Genomic DNA, 24235 nt, shown 5'->3' on the forward strand with positions numbered 1-24235 from the left:
GCTAATTTTAGTTCTTTATAAGTATATGTTACCTATTTAATTAATTTCGAACAACACCACTTGTATTTAGTTTTACATGAATCAAAATTTAAGAACCACCAACATTAACAACTAATGAAGAAAAACGCTTGAACACCACAGAAATTAAGTTTTTAACAATTACAATGTTACAACTTAACAAATAGTTATTTATGAAAGAAAGAAAATTTGCAACACTAAGGTACATTTTTAGTTTCGGAACGAAACAAAGCTTGTAACATCACAGAAAGTGCCACTGACAAGTGTTTGGAAGGAGTGGGAGGGGGGGATATAGGGAATTAGAAGGGAAGTAGAAGTGGAAGTAGACACGGAAGTATACAGGAAAATGCTCAGGGGTCCGTTAACTTAAAAAAAAAAACCTCTGCTATTAAAACACCTTGTACTATTTAACTTTTTGAAGTGAAGATTATGTATAGCTGGTAAAGTAACATCAGAATCACCAGGGTAACGGCAGTGACTAGTAACGGAGTTAACATGTGTAACGTATGTAATGAATATTGCTGGATGGCGAGGTTTTTTTTTTTTAAAAAGTTTTGAATTAAAACATCTTTACAACCGCAGTGCACGAGTTCGTATACTTTCTCATACTTCGAAACTCGTAATTCGCAACTCTAAAACTCGGATATCGGATTCGGTGTTAGCATTAGAATTGTGAAAATTGGTATTGACATGTCCGGTAGGGTTATATATAATATTTTTAGCTGTCATAAACCCGTTAATGCATTCTTAGATTCCATTGAAGACATTGCGAACAATAGTAAATAAGGTCAACTTTCAATTTTTGATTTACGCAAGTTTAAAAGATTAGCGTAAAGGCGGAATTGAAATAGCCCGTCGCCTCCGACTGTCCGTTGTCCGTCTGTCAGTCTGTCTGTCCGTCGTCCTTTCGTCCGTCAAAAGCTTGGCGAACTCTAACTTTGAACGGGCTGACGGATGGATTATATCTATGGTATATCAGCTGCGGCAGTCAATTGTCACCAGAATGCAGGCCTGTGGTGTCTGTGCAGGTCGTTCAGATGTTCTTTACAATAACATTGCGGTTCTTAAAACTCATGTCCAAACAATTTAATAACGAGACTGAATTTTTTTTCCCGAGGAAATGCTAACACAAATACGTACGTGCACAAATAGCGAACAACATCTGTATGTGAGTCTCAGAGAGAGAGAGAGAGAGAGAGCGAGCGAGAGAAAACACTGATTGTTGGCAGCACTAGTTTGGGAAAATATTCCGACGGACGGATGAAGTCAAGTTGTAAATCGCTTGGCTGGTGTCGAAGGACGAAAGTGCGTCGGAAGCAGACGACGGGGCTATTGTAAAACCGCCTTAACCTTAAAAATGTCCTGTCCCTCTTTATCTGTGAATATTCACTTCACTAACGCGCACGGTGGCCACGTGGGGAAGCCTACGATTCACTCGTCCTTCTGGACATACCCGAATACTCACGTTGGCAAGCCTTCTTTCAACCAGAGATTTCTCTAATCTCTGCTTTCAACAGACGAGAGAGCCAAACGCAAATCGTGCATCTTCGGGGATTTTTTTTTGTTCATTGTAAATAAATATACAACTCATGATAACTAATGGTCAATTAGGTTGGTTAGCTACATTATAAACACTTTAAAACATTGTGGACGGTTGGTTTGGTTAGGATAGCTACATTAAAGTAACTGTGAAATCATGTAAACGGTTTTCCCCAAATAAATACACCTGTTGTGGTACGGAAAAAAAAAAGCTAGCATAAACTTCGGGTTTGGCTCTCTCGTCTGTGAAAAGATGGCTTGCCAACGTGAGTATTCCAGAAGGACGAGTGAATCGTAGGCTTCCCGGCAACGTGACTAGTGTCGATTGTGTTTTTCCAAGACACCTGCCGATTACACTACTAACTGTACCAAGCAGAATTGGGTATGCTATAAGTTTTTATACCAAAATCCCTTTATGAGTTATCTATGACAAAACGAAGGTAAGTTCCCTATATATATATATATATAAAGTTACGTGTTATTTTAGCTCATGCGCACACCCCTTCACCTGCCGTTGAAAACCAAATTGGACTCGCCCGACTACTTCCCTGCACACCCCTTTTTTCTTGTCTCTGAAACCAATTGGACTCGCCCGCGTACTTCGCTGAGTCTAAGGCCGGTGCCACACTATATTGTTGAATCGGAGCGGTTACCATTTTTTTTTTCTGTTCGGTGATTTCTTCTTGCTCAGCTGTTTTACAGGATCGCGTGTGATAAATTTACTTGTTGCCTTCTTCAGAGATTTGGGCCGAAAGAATATTCAGCAAAAAAACACTCGTAATTGACAGCGGTTCTATTGTTGCGTGTGGCTGTTTTGAATACGTAGCGGCGCGGTGTCTTAAAAATACTAATTAAATCACGTTGACAGCAGCTACTGTATGTGGTGTTTAGTGATGTCGAAAGTGTGTGTGTGTTAATGTACGTAATTGAATATTTAAACAATGCAAGCGGGAATCGTGGGATCAGATGTGCAAGGAACGAGAGAAGATATCGCAGGTCAGTAACAAAGTACATATTATGTAGAACCTTGGTTGTTGGTGGTATAATAGTGAGTGTTGAACATTACCACAAAGCATGTGTAACTAGGCTTGCCTTAATTTCTCCGAGTCAAACCGGGACAGCTGTTTGTTCATTGCTAGATTGTTGTGTGGGTTGAGAAGTAGGGGAGGGGTGGGGGTGGAGACCCTAGAAAAAAATATGAGAAAAAATATGTTAAAAATTAAAGCTTGAAATTCTCATAAAGATAAAAACATTTTTCAGACAACTTTTTTTATTGTGTTTTACATTAAATTTATTTACATTAAATTTCTTAACATTATATTTCTTAACATTATATTTATTTACATTATACTTATTATTATTAGTATGTTAATAAACAAAAAAAAATATTTTCCCATTCCCAACCGTTCATACATTTGGCTTGAATGTAGGCTTCTTTTAAAATGTACTTTTTATTTTTAATTATTTCATTAAAGTCTAAGCAAGAGGGATAAAAATTTACTTTGCGTGTCAACAAAGCTCGTAGAGTTGATTCTTTCAGTAAAAAAAACAAAAAAACATGTCTCCCCTAAGCGTTGTTCATTAATAAAAATATTCTTTCTACAGGGGCCGATGAACCTGGCAAACAAAACATATTATATTCTTAAAACTGTGCCAAGATTTGGAAAGATGACCCCTTTGAACAGAAAAGTGATTGAAGAGCTGCGTATTGGCTAATAGTTCTGTTCAACCTGTTTTCATTTTTTCAAGTACATTTTTCGGCCGTTAATTAACCGCTGACCGGGACGCGGAAAAAACCGGCCGGGACACCGGGACAACAGCTTCAAACCTGGACGTATGGCAAGCCTACGTCATAACCCAGGCAAAAGGAGTCATTAAACGGCTCCTCGTTGCAAAAAAAAATCAAGTCTGTTATTATCATTCCCTATTTTTTTTTTTTTGGATGCTGAATCCGAATCTGAACAAAATTTCCTTGTGCGTTTTGAGATAATCGCAAAAAAAAAAAAAAAAAAAAACAGCAAAATGTTTGTACTTTTTTTCTTATAATTTCAACAGTACACGTGGTAGCAATAAACTCAGTCCGACCGTTTTTAAATAAGACTAAATGTACTACAGTTTGAGCTCAACTGCAGGTATGTACGTCTCACAGTTCTCAAAATACAGTCTTCAATTTTTTTTTTCTTTTCTTCATAAAGGGACCTTTGAGCAATATATAGGGGAACATACTGATCCTACCAGGAATATTGTCAGGAGTAAAGTTGTAGCAAATCTATTTAGCTTTATTTCTAGCACACAACAATGCCTGTAGATCCAATAGTTGACTCATAATTTGAATGATATAAAAAAAAACGAGGAAATCGGATTTTAGGATGGTTTGATGCAAACCCCTTCCATGGCATGAAAACTTGAAAGAACAGTTGATCCCAAATGGTAGCACATTTAATTTTTATTTGAAAACAGCATGATAGCGTTTTTCGATACCATATATACCGTTGAAAATATATGCGGAAAAAAAAAACGAAAAAAAAAACGTGAAATGTACGATAACTCCAGATTCGGATTCATCATAACAAAAAAAAAACACAAAGATTTATAATAAAACTGACTGCTAGATTTTTTGCAACGTAAAACCACCCTTTTCCTGTATTATTATGTGGATGGTGATGTAATTGCAGATTATCGCTAATATTGGTGGTTGGTTATTTCTGGTGCAGGGTACGGATAACTGTGAATTTTGCCATTTTATGTGTACTTAACTCTGGTTGAAATATTATACCCCAGCGAAATTTGACAACCATGTTATGATTTACCTAAACACTAATAATATGTATAAAAGAGAGTAAAAGTTTATATAAATATAATATAGCTAAAATAATATATATTTCTTTCGTCAAGTTCTTCTGAGTTCCCAGTACGAACTTCGGTGACAATTGACATAATTTTTGAAATTTCATTTTCATAACTTTTTAAAAGAAATATTAAAATTGAATTAAAACGTACTTATGTCACGGACTTGGCAGATCCTGGATTCTATTTCCAAAGTAAGTACTTATAAAAATTGCATTACATTCTTCGCCCGCAATATTTAAAAAGTAGACTGACCCTCATCACCTATACAAAGGCAAATTTTATACTACCACAAGTGTGACATCACGGCAGCCATATTGGATTCTGCCATAAATAGGTCCCACCAAAAGTTTATGAACGTCAGACAATTAAAATTGTAATGTTTTGATTATAAACTTCTGGCGAAAATGACTCTACGATATAATTCTCTATTACTACCTTTCAGTAACAAATAAATCTGTACTAATTTAAGAAATAATTTAGTTAACCAAAAACAATGTTGAGTTCTACAGAATCTCTATTACAAAAGAAGTTATATATATTTAATAATGGAGTTTCAAATTTTTTTATATATCTGAAAAAAACCTGTACATGGCAATACAATCAATCTACCTCTCACAAGAATATGTATATAATTTTAAATTAATTGTGAAAGTTATGTAAGCGAATAGTTGTGCAGAGAAGTATGTATTATATATATATTTTTTATAATCTTTTTTTTAACTACAGACCAAAAGGCATTGATTAGAAGTTTCTAAAATATTTATTGTAATTAATAAGCAAATTATAAAATAAGTTTATGACCAATATTATTATTTAAAGCAGCTTTTCGGACATACAGAATTGCAATTTTGCACTGTTTGTCATAGAAAAATTCCGAAAATAAAAAATAAACAAATAAAAATATAAAGATAAAAATTCACAGAAAACAAGACCGAATCAGCTGATGTCGGACAAAGGGAGCGAACGATGAGACCAAACAAGCATATGGATAACACAACGACGAATATAATTTCATGACAAACAGTGCAAAATTGCACTGGTGTACAGTATGTACAAACAGCTGCTTTAAATCAAGATTCCCCATTGCATGAATCATTTAAAGAACATAGAAATATTACTATATTACATTTTATCATGGCCTTAAAACTTTTGGTTGGACCTGTAGGCTTCTCTTTCCGTCTGCTAGTGTGTGATAGGGGAAACTTTCTTTTCACAGGCGAGATAGCCAAACGCCCGATCGTACATCTTCTGTTTTTTTTGTTCATTGTAAATGTATTGATAAAAGGATACTAATAGTCAATTAGGTTAGGTTAGCTACATTATAAATACTTTAAAACATTGTGGACAATTTGGTTTTGTTAGGATAGCTACATTAAAGATACGGAAAAAAAAAAAGCGAGCATGAACTTCGGGGAACTTCGGGTGTGGCTCTCTCGTCTGTGAAATGAAGGCTTCCCGTGTGATAGTGCCAGTTGTCATAGTACTTCACTTGTAATCCGCCAGAGCGCACTGGTGTAGATCACCATTTCGTCAGCCATATTGTCGGCCACATGGGCCACCAACTTGAAAATCTTAAAAAAATCTCTCAAAATATTATATATTTACAATACCTCGAGAAAAATTATCTATTTTTAAAATTTTCTGGAGCCCAGTCCATGGTTTGATGTCTTGATTAATGCAAGTAAGTTTAATTAAGGGCTAAAAACATTATTAACATCCATTTGTCCATTAAATATTTTTTTACGAGTAGGTATACTAGTAATCTTCACTACGAACAAACACTTTGTGCGACTGAGTAAACAAATATCTCACTGCCATTATCTCTACAACAGAGGCATATTAGAGGCACCTTATTCGCTTATAACTAGTACAGTGTCAACTAAAAGCACGTAGACCAAGTGTCCCCGAACCACGAGGCTTTCAGTACCGACACTTGATATACATTAAGCCGAAGTGAACACCAATGACCAATTGTTAGTGGTGTTGTAGGCTTTTGTCTCCTAAAAAAAAGATGATGATTTCGACAATTTTTTTTTTTCAATCTTAAATTAAAACTCCATTTCATTGCAATCTTAGTTTCGTTCTGAGGGATCCTCAATTAATTTAGAAAAACAAAATATGGGGTAGTCATAACTTAGAAATCTCGAAAAAAAATTCACATAACTTAAATCTTTTATAAGTTATACCGTTCATAACATAGAAACACATAACTTGGAAACGTCGTAACTTAGATATTCATAAGTTAGAAACACGCCCCTCAGAACTGTCGTAATTTAGAAAACAAGAAACCAATAAATACGCAAGGCCGACACATAACTTATAAAAATTATTACTTAGAAATACGCAGCTTAGAACTGATTTATTAAAATACGCCATTACTGTTTACGCTGTATGTCGTGTAAACCTCAAAAATGTTCTGTCTAAAGCTGGACTCTCAATCATCCGTCTCATCCGGCCGTTATTCACGTGACCAGCAGCAAATCAGATTTCCCGGAAAATTCCATCCGTTCGTCCGTCAAAACCTTACCAAGCTATAACCTCCGGCGAACGGACGAATGAAATTAACCTCCAAAAATATTAACAAGATCCCGATTGCCTGCAACCGTTACTAACTTAAAAAAAAAATTGGTTGTCTGTAAAGTCGGTTTTTCGGACAATAGTTTAACGTGACAACGTCATAACAAAACATTGATGAAACGATTGCTTACTTTTATGAATAAAATTGAATCATTATTATTGAATTATCACTATTTTGTATTGATGCAAATAAAGTGAAATGAAATCTATAATTTAATTGATAAATTTAATTTTTATTTGCACTCATTAATCCAAATATGTTTATTACTTTAACGAAGAGATTATTTTAACTATAACTTTTATACATGTTTGCTATTTAACTTCTTCCAATCTGTGTTATTCTGTTAAGGATAGGACGATGATAGGAAAAGTAGGAAACGAATGGGAGTGTGTCAAGTTTAATGTGCCTCGAAAAAGACAAATGGATGGTTGTTCCAATCGAATGGAAGAGAGATAGATGCGGCGCAAGCGTACAATGGGCGTAACGGGACACAGCGTAACGGGACACCTTTTCGTGTGTGCAGCTGGAGTTCATCGATTTATTAGACGTTTTCACGTCAATAATCTATTAAAGTACATGTAATTAGTTTCATTACAAGACAAGAGGACGCAGAAGCTTGTGGTAATTTTCACGCCTTTGCGGCACGCGCCCGAAAAAAAAGAAGGCGCAAATTCAAGTGGTTCCATTGTTCTTTTGTGAAAAGGAGGGCATTTGTGTAAGAGGTGGTTGGGGGGGGGGGGGGGGGGCAGCTTTAGCTGAACGCTCTGTCACACTGTCAAATTTTCACTTACAGCACCTTCCAATATGTGGGATGTCAAAAAAGTTGGAGGCTTATGACGTCAGCGAAAACGTCACTGACGCAGCAATTTTTTTTTTTGAGTTTCCATCAAATATTTTGCATATAGGATGGGTTCTGAAATATGTTGTATTTTGGATGCAATCCAGCAAATCAAAAGCGTGCCTTCGAAAACGGAAATGACATCCGTTCCTGTTACAACGAATCTTTAAAATGTAGATAGAACACATTAAAAAAAGGTTGTAAAAGTGAAATAACTAAAATAATGCTAATACTAATGTCGCATGCGAAATAACAGCTTGTGGATTGTAATACTGCAAGAAATATAAATATTGTACTTTTGTACAACTAATGGCTTTGGCGTGCGTGCGTGAATGCGTGCGTGTGTGTAGATAGATAGAGATGTATAGATTAAAACAAATTACAAAAAAAAAAAAAATGGTTTTCTGTAAAGTCGGTTTACGGACGATGGTTTAACGTAACAACGTCATAACAAAACATTGATGAAATGATAGTTTAGTTAAAGTACTAAATTTACTAGCTACTTTTGAAAAGCTTGCCTTAACCTATTTAATATAATAGTAAATTCATAGGCCAATCGAGTGGAAGAGAGATAAATGCGGCGCAAGCGTACAATGAGCGTAACGGGACACAGCGTAACGGGGAAATGTGTGTAACGGAACACTTTTTTCGTGCGTGCAGCCGGCGTTCATCGATTTATTAGACGTCACGTCAAAAAAAAAATTGAATGAGGCATTGCAACACATGCTGAGCTCTAAGATAGCATGTCGAATATAGTCGGAGACAAATATTTGACGGTGTGACAGGGAGTTTAGAAGGCGCGAAAGGAAGGGTGGTATATAGTGGTAATCGCGGGGTGAATTAGAAGGGTGTGGATGGTATAGGGGAAAAGGAGGGAGGAAGGGAACGGTCGTTGGACGCCATCTGGCGACACGCGACCGACGTTTTTCGCCCGTCGCGTCGTAAAAGAGAGAGAGAGAGAAAAAAAAAGGGGGGGGGGGGGGGGGGGGGGTAGTACCTCCGTCGTCGTAGCCCGCGCCCGAACGGGCGGGAAACCGCAGCAGCTGGCCTCGGGAGTATCGCGTCGTCGCTACGTCGCGTCGTCGCGTCGTCGCTACGTCGCGTCGTCGCGTCGTCGCGTCGTCGCGTCGGGGCGTGGCTCGTGCCGACTGGGGACGCACCAAAACGCCGAAATACCACAACGCCGAACGTACAATAACGCCGAAAACCACAACGCCGAAATAAATGCCAAATCGACAACAACGCCGACATCTAGAAAACTGCTGTGTACCACAACGCCGAAATACATTAACCCTCTGAAAAATGTCATTTGCAGGACTGCCACAAAGGTTAGGTTAGGTAAGGTTAGCACACAAATTCATTCAGTGGTTTTTTTTCTTTTCATTTTGCTCCTGTGCCGCCCCCCCCCCCCCCCCACCTTCCCACCACGCAGCAACATTTTTCGGCGTTACTGTATTTCGGCGTTGTGGTACACATCGGTTTTGTAACTGTCGGCGGTGTGGTCAATTTGACATTTCGGCGTTATTGTACGTTCGGCGTTGTGGTATTTCAGCGTTGTGGTAACAATAATTTTTCTATTTTGAAGTGAAACTTCTTTGATGAGAGGACGGCAATTTTTGACTCCCTTACGAAAAACTCCGATCGCACGAGGGGAATAGTTAGGTAAGTGGTGGGGGAACCGGTAGAGGAGAGTGCGTCAGCGGCGACGCCACTCCAACGCATGCGCTAGCGGTCGAATGGGAAGACGTCAAGAGAGACAAAGGGATGGACGCAGCGTGGCTTGTTATAAATGCTAGTTTTAACGGCCGGAAAGGAAGCAGACGGCAGGGGAGAGGTAGAAATAACGCAGCAGTGACGTCACGGAATTCTCGTAACGCTGCTCGTGTTTGTCTACTCCTGAGTTTCCGTAACGGCTGACGATTGAAGCTACCGTATTTATTTTATTTAATTTAAAGCATATACGAATTATTTATTTATTTGTTTGGGAAAGAGTTATTGATTCGTTAAATTAACTTCATAAGTAACATTCAATTTAATGTGAATAGTGTGATTGAAAATGTAAATAATTTATCTCTATCTACACTTAATAAGCAATAAGTGTCAATTCTGTCGCGCTTGGACTCCGCGCACACACTTTATTTTGACGTGACAACGTCTAATAAATCGATGAACGCCGGCTGCATGCACGAAAAAGTGTCCCGTTACGCACTTTGTCCCGTTGCGCTGTGTCCCGTTACGCTAATTGTACGCTTGCGCCGCATCTATCTCTCTTCCACTCGATTGAAACAACCATCGATTTGACTTTTTCGAGGCACATTAAACTTGAAACACTCCCATTAGTTTCCTACTTTTCCTATCATCGTCCTATCCTTAACAGAATAACACAGATTGGAAGAAGTTAAATAGTAAACATGTATTAAAGTTAAAGTTGAAATAATCTCTTCGTTAAAGTAATAAACATATTTGAATTAATGAGTGCAAATAAAAGTAAATTTATCAATAAAATTGTAGATTTCATTTCACTCCTTCTTTGTATCCATACAAAATAGTGATAATTCAATAAAAATGTTTCAATTTTATTCATAAAAGTATGCAATCATTTCATCAATGTTTTGTTATGACGTTGTCACGTTAAACTATCGTCCGTAAACCGACTTCACAGACAACCAATTTTATTTTTGCCTTCGAGCAACGTTCGTTACATAACGTCACACGCATTAACTCCGGTACTAATCGTCTCCGTCACCCGGTGTTTCTGATGTTAATATGTCGGCTGTAAAAAAAAAAAAGTTTCACTTCAAAAAAGGGAATATTCCGAGGTAACGCGAAAGGAGAATTATTCGGGCGTGGAAGAAAGAAGGCTTTGCCATAGTGTCAGCCCTCTGGTCGATTTGTTCCTCGGTGTTCACGTATGTGTAGGTGCTTAGGTGTGTGTGTGTGTGTGTGTGTGCAGTTGTGTCAGCGGCGGATCCAAGGGGTGGCACTAGGGGTAAGTGCCCCCCCCCCCCCCCCAAAAAAAAAAAAAACAGTTGTCTGCTACATTAATATTGCCGACAAAAATGATTGTTTCTGAAATCAATAGAATATTTTAATATAATTAATGAATTTCTTGTAGAATCATAAAATCTGGTGGTTGGATGTCTTGTGTAGTGTGAGTAGATTAAATACAAATTTAGTAATTTTAAGACATTTGTTCTCTGGCTATTTTGAAATCCTAGAATTGTGTGGGTGTGTAGATGTGTAGGTGTGTGTAGGTGTGAAGGTGTGTGTGTAGGTGTGAAGGTGTGTATGTGTGTATAGGTTTGTGTAGGCGGGAAAGCCTTCCTGTGTACGCGGTCTAATGGCGGGTGTGTGAAATGCCGCGCCTACTTACTCGTGGCGATCTGTCACGTCTGACAGCGCGCTCCCATGTCACGGTTCATCACCACGCACCAGCGAGGCAACAGCGAGGCAACAGCGAGGCAACAGCTTACGGCGAGCGGAGCTTCGGAGGAAACCGCGCGATTTGGGGAAAAAAAAAAAAAGATACCCGAGATATCCGAGTGTTTCATAGTGGTATTTCTATGATACCACTTTATAAATATGTTACTATTTGCAATGTTCCAGTGTTATTGCCGAAATACCTCGCGTGAGTAAGCCTTGTGCTGCTATCTGGTGATCCTAACAAGAAGCAAAATTGGCTGCTTTCATTTTTTCCTTAAAAAGTTACACAATAGATTCTAATTTATTTTTAATATATTTCTGTGTGCCTGAAAGGGTTAAGAAAGAGCACAGGGCGGATAAATAGTTCCTCCCCCCCCCCCCAACGTATTTATAGTTTATAAACTGTAATTTTTTTTAGGAAAAGTGACGGTTAAATATCTGCCCAGAGCGCTGTCTGCCTGGAATCGGTACGTGCGCGCGCACGTTGATTGTTTTTGACCGGTGCGGATAAGCGGGGACAACTGTTCCCGAACAGGTTCTGTCTTGTCTTTTCCTTGTCCCGCCACTGCGCCATACCGCGTCTCAGTGCGCTTCTGGCGTGGAGGTGTGCAGGTGTGTCGAGATGCCCTCGTGCCGACAAGGTCGCGTCCGTAAGGTCTACCTCCCAGCTTTCACCGAGCACAACTTCGCCTCTGTCATTGGTAAGTAAAGAAAGAGCGAGAAAGAGAGAGAGTGTGTGAAAGAGAGAGTGAACGAAATAGTGTGTGAAAGAGAGAAAAAGAGATAGAAAAAGAGAGAGTGAAAGAGAGAAAAAGAGAAAAAGAGAGGGAGAGTGAAAGAGAGAGAAAGAGAGAGTATGTAAAAGAGTGTTAAAGAGAGGGAATGTGTGAAAGAGTGTTGAAGAGAGGGAATGTGTGAAAGAGAGAGAAAGAGAGAGAAAGAGAGAGAGAGAGAGATAGGCTAGTTTTCTGAAAGGAAAAAAAAAATGTTTCACACGAACATTTTCTGCAAACAGGAAAAAAAAATACGGTCTACTTACCATCATAACCTTACGCAAGTGATGTTAATTACGATCATGATTTGACACTAGGTGACCATCAGTCGGAAATGTTTGTGTCAGAACAGCAAATGCAAGGGGAGGTATCGAGTTGAAAATGACAGAAGTAGCCCTTGAATAAAAGTTACGATGAAAAAATAGGGGGGGGGGGGGGGGGATGTGAACTAGGCTTTTAGTACGCGCCAGAGATGTGTGACATCTTACCTCGGCAACGAGCCAATTCTTGTTTTCTTATGTTGCAAATAACCTTGTAATACGAAACTCGAAAACCAAATTTAACGTATGATACTTTAATGCCGAACGGGATAAATATACAAAAATATTGTGTGTTTGCAACTACATTTCTTGACGCGAATCACTCGTAGTTTTCGCACCCGCCGCTAGAATTCGTTTCCCGGAGCAGCTACGTTGACTATCGAATCATCCGATAAAAAAAATTATATATATATATATATAACTTGGAAAAAAATTACGAAAGCCCGACTTTGGACCGAATTTTTGACAAAAAAAAACCCTTGTTAAAATTCATTAAACTGTTAATACTACAAAGTTTCCCTTTGGCTTTGTGATGTTTGGTTAGCGCCTTCCGCACCGTCTGTCACACACTACCTTTTCCACCAGGGTCCATTCCCGAAAAAAACTCCAACCAAATGCCGTTAACCCCGATACCTTAAGATGTTGCACGTTAAATGTGAGGGCGACGTGAAATGGTATTATCTTTGAAAGATTTGTGCAATGGGAGTGCATGACTTGATGTAAGCTTTTGGACATACGTCATTGCTAAGCACATGTATATCTGTTTTTTTGTGCTGTCATATTTTGTGTTTTTTTTTTTTCGTTCTCTTAGTCCATTTTTCTTTGTTTTTCTTTGTTTGTTGACCATATTCCTGTTATGGAATAATATGTGGTGTTCATATCCTGTTGACAACAGCAATTTTTTGCTTAATTTGTGTTTTTGTCTTTTGGTTTTTTTTTGTAGTTTTCTTCTACAGACATACATGTGCTTAGCAATGGCGTATGTCCTAAAGCTTATATCAAGTCGTTAAATGGTATGAAATTCAATGTTGGTACAAGCGGAATCGTTTGGTTTACAACGAGAGCTGCGTAGTCAGTTTCCGGTGACAGTCCTCCTGACGAGTAGCGTCGTCATAACCGCTTTATTGGCCGCGGAAGGGGGAAAAGGACGGTCGATAAGGTTTCCCCTCCAACGGCAGCTGCTGTTGCTGAAGGGACTGAGCGAGAGGCTATAATGCACGTGATGAGGGTGTTGGGTGGTTGGGGGGGTTGTTCGCCCCCCTGCAGCATATTGTGGAATAGGGGGTGGTGTTAGGGAGGAGGTACATGTTAGATATATTGGCAAACAATGGACGAGTGACTCACTGCACTCCGTTCCTTCTATGATTGGGGGGGGGGGGGGGAGGGGTTACGTTTGTCCGCACCTGCTCGCTTAGCGGAGGTCGTTTGCAACGTTCTTGCACGGAGAGATGACGCGTACACGTGGGGAAGCCTACGATTCACTCGTCCTTCTGGACATACCCGAATAACTCACGTTGGCAAGCCTTCTTTCAACAGACGAGATAGCCAAACCCCTGATCGTGCAGCTTCGCTTTTTCTTTTTGTTCATTGTAAACAAATATACAACTCATGATAACTAATGGTCAATTAGGTTAGGTTAGCTACATTATAAATACTTTAAAACATTGTGGACGGTTGATTTGGTTAGGACAGCTACATTAAAGATACTGTGAAATCAAGTAAACGGTTTCCCCCAAATAAATACACCTGTTGTGGTACGGAAAAAAAAAGCGAGCATGAACTTCGGGGAACTTCGGGTTTGGCTCTCTCGTCTGTGAAAAGAAGGCTTGCTAACGTGAGTATTCGGGTATGTCCAGAAGGGCAAATGAATCGTAGGCTTCCCGCGTACGTGGGGCAACTCTACTATTCATTGAACTCGAGTCAGACGCCAGAATACTAAAAATGTTCTTGCTTCTTCGGACCTTTTGCTGGTGTGTAACATTTTGGACTCTCGGTTTACGGCTATTTGGTAGGAATAATTCCCGGAAATAGAATAAAATTCCTCGTCGAAAATCAGGTCCAAATACGGGGTTTATTATTTTTTTTTCCAGATAATTTGTTTTCACTTTTATTGGAGCCGCTTCATTATATAGTTTAAAATTTCGGTTTTCTAATCAAATGATTCAGTAATCGACGTAAGCTGCTCCGGCAGCGAATTCTAGCGGTGGATGCTGGAACTACGTGTGATTAGCGTCCATAAATGTAGTTGAGTACACTATTTGCGTGTATATTTATTACGCTCGGCATTATTTTAGATTATTCTACGTTAATTGTCGTGGCCGAGTTTCGTATTATACGTGTATTCCCGTCGTGTGAACACATGAATTTGCTCGATACCGAGTTTAGATATTTAAAGTATCTGGCGAGTACTGAAGACTCGCTTACGTTTTTTTAAAATAGCTATTTCTAAAATTTTAATTAGATACCTCCCATGTCTTTGTTGTTTTATCCCTAATATTTTCAGCTAATTATTATTTAGTGAAATATCAATGTTGTGAAAAGGGACGCAGTTATTCGTAAATGATATCTTTGAATATATATACACTGTATATAAGTCGCGAGTGGATAGGATTTACTCTACGTTTTTCAGAAGCGTATGATGAGCAGCTTGGGAACTTCACCGCTGCAGTGCGCTGCCGTAACGCCCTGTATCGTCTTAGTTGTTATTTACACGTTAGAGCGCAGCACTGTCGCCCGCTGTCATTCCCCGCACCCCCCACCAAACATTCACTGCAGCTCAAGGTCGTTCGACGGGAGGGGGGGAAGGGGTGACTGAAGAGTTCGACACTTGTCCGCTAGGGACCACCACAAGTCGATGCCCTAGAGATGGTGGCGATTGCGGCGGTGAATTAACCAACTACCTCAAAACCGTATTAGAAATTTTAACCTGGGCTGGCGACTTCTATACAGTATATATATTCAAAGATGATATTATCTCCAAAAAGCGTTTTTTTTATTTAAAGTTTTTTTTTTTTAAGTAAAACCTCTATTCTACGGTAGGGCAAGTTGAGCTTAGACGTCATCACAGGATAAAGTAAAAAGGGGAGTAGGTAACGGACGTTGGAGGTAAACGGATATTACTTGACGACGCGGGGTTTGAATGATAAGAATAACGAGTTAACTAGAGATGTAACACAGCTGACGTCACCATGCTTGTTACAACATTGTTAACTTTGGATTGTGTATGAAATGGTTTTGTTTTATCATTCAAGTGAAATCACGCGGCATTTTTTTTTTTAAGTAAATACCGTTTTGCAATATTTTTACATGAAAGCCCGTACCTTAATATACTTTATAATTTCCACCAATATTACGGCACTTATCATAATGTGCAACAAGTCCCATTCTCATAAACGTCTGCCGCCTGATTTAAAACTCATCGGATAACGAAGAAATCGTGAAACGTTTGTTCTCCCGTCACTTTTTGAGGTGACAGCGTCTAATAAATAGATGAACGCCGGCTGCACGCACGAAAAAGTGTCCCGTTACGCACATAACCTATTTCCGTAACATTCCATCGGTCATTATGTTTTCTCCAAACGCTTCACTGATCTGACGATGAATTCCAGCCTCTCACGGCGGCTTCGGCGCTAAAGAAAACGAAATCACGGCGCGTATTTCGCATCTCGGCGGGATTCTCAATGGGCGGAGGCATTTTTAAATACTGATAAAACAAAACGTAAACACGGTCGAATGTTTCCGTAACGCCGTCTGTGGCGGGAAGCCTTCTTTTCACAGACGAGAGAGCCAAACGCCCGATCGTGCATCTTGGTTTTTTTTTTTTGTTCATTGTAACTCATGATAACTAATGGTCAATTAGGTTGGGTTAGCTACATTATAAATACTTTAAAACATTTTGGACGGTTTGTTTGATTAGGATAGCTACGTTAAAGATACTGTGAAATAATCTAAACTGTTTCCTAGCCCCGGATAGCTACATATTAAAAAGTTATTTGCTAAGCAACCATAAAATGATTTTACAGTATTTTTAATGTAGCTATACTTACCTAGTATAACCAACCATCCACATTGTTTTAAAGTATTTATAATGTATCTAACCTATCCTAATCGACCCGCAAAATTTAATGCCACGCCGGTTTATACAATGAGATAGGACGAGGGGAAAAAAAAGCGAGCATGAACTTCGAGGAACTTCGGGTGTGGCTCTCTCGTCTGTGAAATGAAGGCTTCCCGTCTGTGGCTGGCCAACGGAAGTAAGTACATGTGCCGAACGTAGCGCTGCAGTGGTCGAATTTCCAAGCGATACTTACTCAAACAAAAACACACCTCGTACTACATACTTAATTAATAAAGATCTATTTATAGACGTAATCACATGCGTTTCAAATCTTTTTATCTTTTGTTTAAATTATGCAGTATACCGCGTCTGTCAGTTTGTTCGGTTACTTAAACATCACGATGGATTTTAATGCGGTTTTCACCGTCTTTTAGAGAGTTTCTTCCTGAAGACTTATGAGTATAAAAAATCATATTAAATATTAATATAGTAGATAAATATCAATGTTTTGTAATAGAGTAGTAAGAAGACGCTTTTAGGGCTCTTTACATGCCTTACGTTGACTTATACATGACTAATATATTAAATTAATGTGAGTAGTATATAATTTTTTTTTCTGCGGCTGGTGCCGGTGCGTGATGGCGGTGTTCGCGCCATTTTTGATTGTGACGTCACGGCAGCCATCTTTGATTACCTTTACCCTTTACATTGACCTTCAAAAATTCCAATAATGACGCAAAATTTGCCAAACATTCGCCAAAATGTCCAATAGTTAGGGGGGAAAAAAAATTCCCCCAAGAAATATTAAAAAAATTAAAAACTCAAAAATTCCTTTTTCGATGCGAAAAAACCCCCCCCAAAAATATCCAACATTTTGGAAATCGAAAATTTTATTTTTTAATTGAATTTTTTTAATGATTTTTTTTGTAGTATTTGTTCTAAAACTTGGATATTTTGGTCAATTTTGGCGAATTTTGTTTGGCTAAAATTTGGAGTCATTTTTGGCCAATTTTGAAGGTCCAGGTCATCCAAGATGGCCGTCGTGACGTCACAATCCAAGATGGCGAACACAACCACCACGCACCGGCACCAGTCGCAGGAAATACATTTATATTCTTACTACTAATATGCTACAGAATTTTAGGTCTTGAAAAGGCCGACATAAAAATTCCGCTGTAGTACAGATGTACATTTTCTGAGGATGACTCATAATAACCATTTTTATGTTTTTTTTTTAAAAAAATTGGTTCTAAATAATTATAAATATAAAACCCGTCAACATTGTTTACGAAGAAAATTCTTAAGTTATTGGGCAGTTGTGTGAGTATGTATATAATGTTTGAAAACACCGCAGACGTAAGGGAAATTTGATACTTTTTTTGGTACTTATTAAATACAAATGACGCCACATTAGCGGAGCGCATCCACGCGAGGTCTGGAAGAGTCTCTAATGTTTGTAAAACCTACAATATTTTCTATCCCTCTATTCGTGAAATATTCATTTTAAGCCCGCCTGGTGACCTCCGATTTTTGAGAAGCCTTCTTTTCACAGACGAGAGAGCCAAGACCCTTAAGTTCCCCGAAGTTCATGCTTTTTTTACGTATCTTTAATGTAGCTATCCTAAACAAATCAACCGTCCACAATGTTTTCAAGTATTTATAATGTAGCTAACCTAACCTAATTGACCATTAGTATCATTTTATCAACACCGCCATATTTATTTACAATGGAAAAAAAAAAAACCGAAGATGCACGATCGGGCGTTTGGCTCTCTCGTCGGTGAAAAGAAGGATTCCCCCGATTTTTGACTCGAATACCCGACAAGAATGTGAATGTCTTTAATCTCGTGTTGGGTGTCACTTAATCGAGGATTTGACACCGCTTAAAAACCACGAAAACTTCAGAGTTGAAGTAAATATATCTTTAGTTGAGCATGGAAATTCATGAAACAAACAACCCAGCATAACTCATATATATATTTTGCAGAAGGGTACTTTTCTTTCCGCACGTAACCGAAATGAAAGGTTGCTGAGATCATGTTAGGTCAGCGACATTTGAAAATTCTTGGCTTGGTAAAATCCTGGGAAGTACGTGAATTCTTTTGCTTGCACTCAAGGTATGTGTCGAGCTTGTTATGACTTTTCGCAGAGGCGTCACATGACATGGTTGAAATAACGCAGAACAATTTCCGATCTGTAGAAGAAAAAGAAGGAAACAATTTATCCTTGGAACATCATAATTTACTGCGCAAGAAGTGAAGTTGGCTTAGCCACGAGTTGGAAGCAATAAAAATATTTGGAAAATTACGAGCCGCGGAAGATAAGAAGACAGAAACTTAATGAATAAATTTAGTGCAATTTTTTTTGGACGTACGCCAGTGCAGTCTTGCACTGTTTGTCATGGAAAAATTCCGAAAATAAAAAATAAATAAATAAAACTATGAAGAGTAGAAATTTCACAGAAAAAATTGGTTGTCTCTAAAGTCGGTTTACGGACGATAGTTTAACGTGACAACGTCATAACAAAACATTGATGAAATGATGCATACTTTTATGAATAAAATTGAATCATTTTTATTGAATTATCACTATTTTGTACGGATACAAAGAAGGAGTGAAATGAAATCTACAATTTAATTGATAAATTTACTTTTATTTGCACTCATTAATTAAAATATGTTAATTACTTTAACGAAGATATTATTTTAACTATAACTTTTATACATGTTTGCTATTTAACTTCTTCCAATCTGTGTTATTCTGTTAAGGATGATAGGAAAAGTAGGAAACAAATGGGAGTGTTTCATAAAGTTTAATGTGCCTCGTAAAAGTCAAATTCATGTGGACGTAGTGTCTTATTCCTCCGAGGTACAGATATGTTTGTGTATTTGTGTGTAACGTGGATCACACCTTCAAGTCTACCCACATCTTGAAGAAACCAGTTTATAATTTTAAAGCCGACTAGGTTGGACAAGTTTGAATTGATGTAAGCTTTTGGACATACGCCATTGCTAAACACATGTATGTCTGTAGAAGTAAACTACAATAAAACACAAATGACAAAAACACAAATGAAGCAAAAAATTGCTGTTGTCAGAATATAAACACCACACAATACTCCACAACAGGAATATGGACAACAAACAAAGAAACACAAAGAAAAATGGACTAACATAACGAAAAAACCCCCACAAATGATGACAGCACAAAAAAATACCGAACCAAAAAAATTCAGCACAACAGTTGAAACGAGACAACAACACAGCAAAACGAAAAGACAAAACAAACACAATAGTTTTTCAAAAACAGAATAGAACGAAAAAAAAAACCACAAATGATGACAGCACAAAAAATATTGAACCCAAAAATATTCAGCACAACAGTCAAAACGAGACAAAAACACGACAAAACGAAAAGACAAACAAACACAATAGTTTTATAAAACAGAAACAAGCGACGTTTCGAGAACTGCAATCTGCTCCCGTCCTCGGGCAGAGACGCACACGGTACGAAAACACAGGTGCGACTGAGCAGGGGCTGGACAAATGAGGGTATTTATCAGAGAATGGACTACAAAGGACAAGTTTTCACGGGTGCACTTCAGCTGCAGAAAATTTTCTCGGATGATTTCAGAGAGCAGATGCGCGTCTCTCTACCCTTCCCTTCCTCCCCTCACCGACCAATGAAACTAGCTCGTGTGCGAAGGGGATGCTTTGTTGAGATAAGGGTAGGAACATACTACTACCCCCCAACCCTTTTTTTTTCTCTCACAACTCTCACCACTGTCTGTGAAACCCTTTCTGCACCCTCTTGTCCACGGCTACTTGATGAAGTGGATCAACAAACTCCACCCTTCAAGAACTGCGAGGGTACATACATACGGTGCTTCCATTGTATCCGCCTTCTCTCTCCTTCCCCCCCCCCCCCTCCATCTTCCAACACTTCACGTCCAACCATTTTTTTTTTAAAAGGCACTACAAACAAACCGCGTGCTAATGAGCGTTGGATAGCCATCTTAAATGGTCTCCGAGCCATATACCCCACTCCCTTCCCTTCCTTATTCTTACGCGTTTAGTGACGCAACGTTCTACAACGAAACGTAACCGGAGACGTATCTCACGGAACAGATTTTCTGCAACGGCACGCAGCCGGAGACGGGACTCGTAACGGATGAGCTCGGCAATGCTGGAGCTCTTTATGTTTACGTTGCTCCGTGCGGCCAATTAGATACCGAGTACTTGACGGCGATGATAGCCACTTTTGTTTATGTTCGAAACACGTTAAAAAGGTACAAGAAAATCTAGTGTTCTATTATTCTTTAGAGGTTAATTTTTTTATAATGTATTGAATTCGGCCCGTGCCATGATCTCCAAGCATTTTGTTTTGTTGAAATTTTAATAAATATTGCGTAATAATGTTCGCAGTTTTTCACGGCCATTGTTTGAAGTAGCTTGGCGAATAATTCACCGACGTTTCGGTCGACATTGCAGTCGCCATCATCAGGGAACAGTTACCTACAGGTAATTGCTCCCTGATGATGGAGACTGCATGGCTTCTGGGTGTCCTTAGTGAATAATTCACCGACGTTTCGGTCGACATTGCAGTTGCCATCATCAGGGAGCAGTTACCTGTAGGTACTTCAAATATTGCGTTACCTTGAAATGCAATCTCGTTGGTTGCCATTTGTTACGTTTCCGTGCGTCATGGAAGCAGCAGGTATTGGAATGTTGTGTGAGATTCGTCTCCATTTACGTGACTTTGTGAAACGAACCCAAAGGAAAATCGGGCTACGCCATCTTCGATTTTTGAAATCTTTGCTGTAATCGACAGAGCGAAGCTGGATTTCCAAAACAACTAGAGGATTCGGCGTTTCTACGTGTTTGACCATGTCCACTGATAACTTTCGAACCGTCGGTTGGATTTGCGTAGAATTTGGCAGGTAACTATGGCCAATGGAATTTTTTACTTCGTTTATGAGAAAAAAATCGTTGCGGTGTTTTTTTTATTTATCTTACAACTACATGTGTGTCTTTCAAAATAAAACGCATTACTTTAATTTCTGGCTTGGAATTCTAAGTGAACTAAAGAAAATAAGAAAGCAATTAAGTGTGACTCTATTATATATACTACTAGCTGCAGTACCCGGCTTTGCCCGGGCTGAACACCGGGTGATATATTGTCCGCGGGTTACAGCACAATGGATAGCGATATGTCCAGTGTGGTGGACATTAAGAAATGACACATAATTACTGTTTGTGTATCTGTGACCTATGGTATTCTGTTTACCCATGGCGATTGGTTGAAAGGTTTAGAAGTTGATGCGCTACAGCGCCATCTAGCGGCGAGTTACAAAAAAATGGTTAGCATATAAACCTTCTCCATGATAAAAACACTTCGATGTGCCAAATTTCATGAAAATAGGAAGGGGTAGAAATTAATTTTTAGTGAAATCATATTGTATCAAATCAAACTAAAAAAATAAAGGAAATAAATTTGTAACGATTCATAGATTGATCTTCAGAGAGAGAGAGAGAGAGAGCGACACCTATTGAATGTCTATAATATTAACTTTCTTATGAGAGCAGATTTTCATGAAATAAATCATGAAATCATTCAACGATAAAAGCTGTTTATTTAATTAAGCGGACGGGTTCGCCCCAAGGAGAAAATTGACGCGGCGAGACCTCGTGGACATAAAGAAATGACACACATTCACTATTTATGTGTCTATGAAACATGATTTTTTTTTGCAATTTAAAAAACGGTATTGAAAATTGAAACAAATATGGCGACACTACAAACTGTCATGATCTTTATTTTTTTTCTTTCTCTATACTTAGTTCCTTACAATAGCAAAACGTAACGTAATGGCTTGAAAGCTATTGCTCGGCAGACATAGAGGAAAGACACTAACAGTTTGTATATCTATGACACACATTACATAAAATGAAGATATATTATTTTAACATGTTTAAAATTTATTTTTTTAGACAAAAGATAGCCTATGTCCATCCCCAGGATATAATCTATCTCCTTGCCAAATTTCATTACGATCCGTTCAGCCGTTCAGCCGGGAAAAGGTAACAAACAGACAGACAGACAGAGTTACTTTCGCATTTATAATAAGTATTAGTAAGGACTTCTGTAAGAATGTATTTTATACGTTAACTTTTAAAAATTTTTGCATGATTATTACCTCTTTTTGTATTAGCCTATATTGCAAATATTAGTTTTTAGATGGTCATCTTTGTTAAATTGAAAGTATTTTTAAAATTTATTTATTGGTTTCTTTTTACCTGTATGTAAATATGTAAAGACTAATATCAACTATGAAAATTTATAGTCTGCCTTGGAATTATATTCAAATTTAATTAGAAAATATTGGTGTGTTGGTACTATTTTACTTAAAACTGTTAACTTGGTTTGTTTTGGAAAATAAGTAAGTAGGTACTAACTTTGATCAGTACTCACCTACACTGAAAACTAAACATCACGAGGTCTCAGTTTGGGGCGAACTTCTAATTTTTATCTTGAGTTATTAATACGAATATCTTCACAACATTCTGGATATCTTCGCAGCCTGGTATTTATTAAGGCTGGTTCACAATAATTTAGTACGTAACACCTAACAGCGAGAGTTAGGTCTGTCCTAAAAATTTTCTCTGTGTTTTCGAGTACAAAACCATCACAAATCATTACACTCATCTACAAAGAGTCATATTTTAAGTACATGCCTAATTCTTAGTGTTAATTATTAAGTATTCAGTCGTAAATTGCCTCAAATCATTTTCAGTCTGAAATCGTCAGGATAAAATAATTAATATATCAAGGTCATTAATATTATTATTTTAATAAAATGAGCTACCTTATGAAAATAACTTGCTAAGTTAACATAGTTAAGTTTTTAATATATGAATAGTCAAAGTTACACGATTAACTTTTTTTTTCCGCAAAATTCGTACAGAAAATTTTTATTCACAAAATTAAAGTATGTTTGATTTCATTTTTAACTCTTATCAAAAGTAGGATTATTCGGGGTTGCGTTACAAAAATTTGTAATCTCAGTATCTAAAAAATAAGTAAAGAGTAGGCATTAAAATCTTTTGAAAAAAACAAACAAACTATAACTCAAAAACTTCTTGTTTTTTTTTTTAAATTCAGAAACGTTATTAATTTGGCCTATCAACTGTACTATGCTAGACATTGAGTGCTGGGACATATATATATAATATAGAATTGCCACGCATGCCGGGCATTAGCTAGTGTGTGTATATATGGTAATTTTTTGAAGTAGGTACACATACAAAGAATCTCTATGTATATCTCTATATCTCTCCCTATATCTCTATCTTCATATATATACCTCTCTCTGTATCTCTTTATATATCCCTCTATATCTCTCCCTATATCTCTATCTTCATATATATACCTCTCTCTGTATCTCTTTATATATCCCTCTATATCTATATATCTCCTCGATATACCTATAGCCATATAAGTATCTCTCTATATCTCTATGCATGTCACTCTATAGCAATGAACATATAAAAAAGTGTATGTTTTTAGTTATCTATATTTTTAGTTGTCACAGGTGTGACATGAAATCACGCGCGTATTCGAATGCAACGTTCTGTAAAAATTTCAAAACAATCGGCGAAGAACTTTCGGAGATTTAAGGTTTTCGAACGAACGAATATGTACATTTTTATCTATATGGATGTAGTTTAAAATTAAGGTATGTAAAATTAGGGGTGTGGAGGGGGTGGGGGGGATGTCCGACTTAATGCTATTCGATTCTGTCAATCATTCTCCGAGTAGAATTTGCGAAGAGTGAGTCAT

The 24235-nt window shown here is 37.9% G+C and overlaps 1 protein-coding gene across 1 annotated transcript in view; it reads left to right on the forward strand.

Moving 5' to 3' along the window:
• The first annotated feature begins 11836 nt into the window (after positions 1-11836).
• LOC134540837 (allatostatins) overlaps positions 11837-24235 on the forward strand; it is a 510609-nt gene continuing 498210 nt past the window's right edge. Inside the window, exon 1 of the mRNA XM_063383806.1 lies at positions 11837-11947. Coding sequence (XP_063239876.1) covers positions 11869-11947 — 79 coding nt within the window. The 5' untranslated portion in view covers positions 11837-11868. The remainder of the gene's footprint in view (positions 11948-24235) is intronic.

Source organism: Bacillus rossius, chromosome 17 (assembly GCF_032445375.1).
Source record: "Bacillus rossius redtenbacheri isolate Brsri chromosome 17, Brsri_v3, whole genome shotgun sequence".
Classification (NCBI taxonomy): domain Eukaryota; kingdom Metazoa; phylum Arthropoda; class Insecta; order Phasmatodea; family Bacillidae; genus Bacillus; species Bacillus rossius.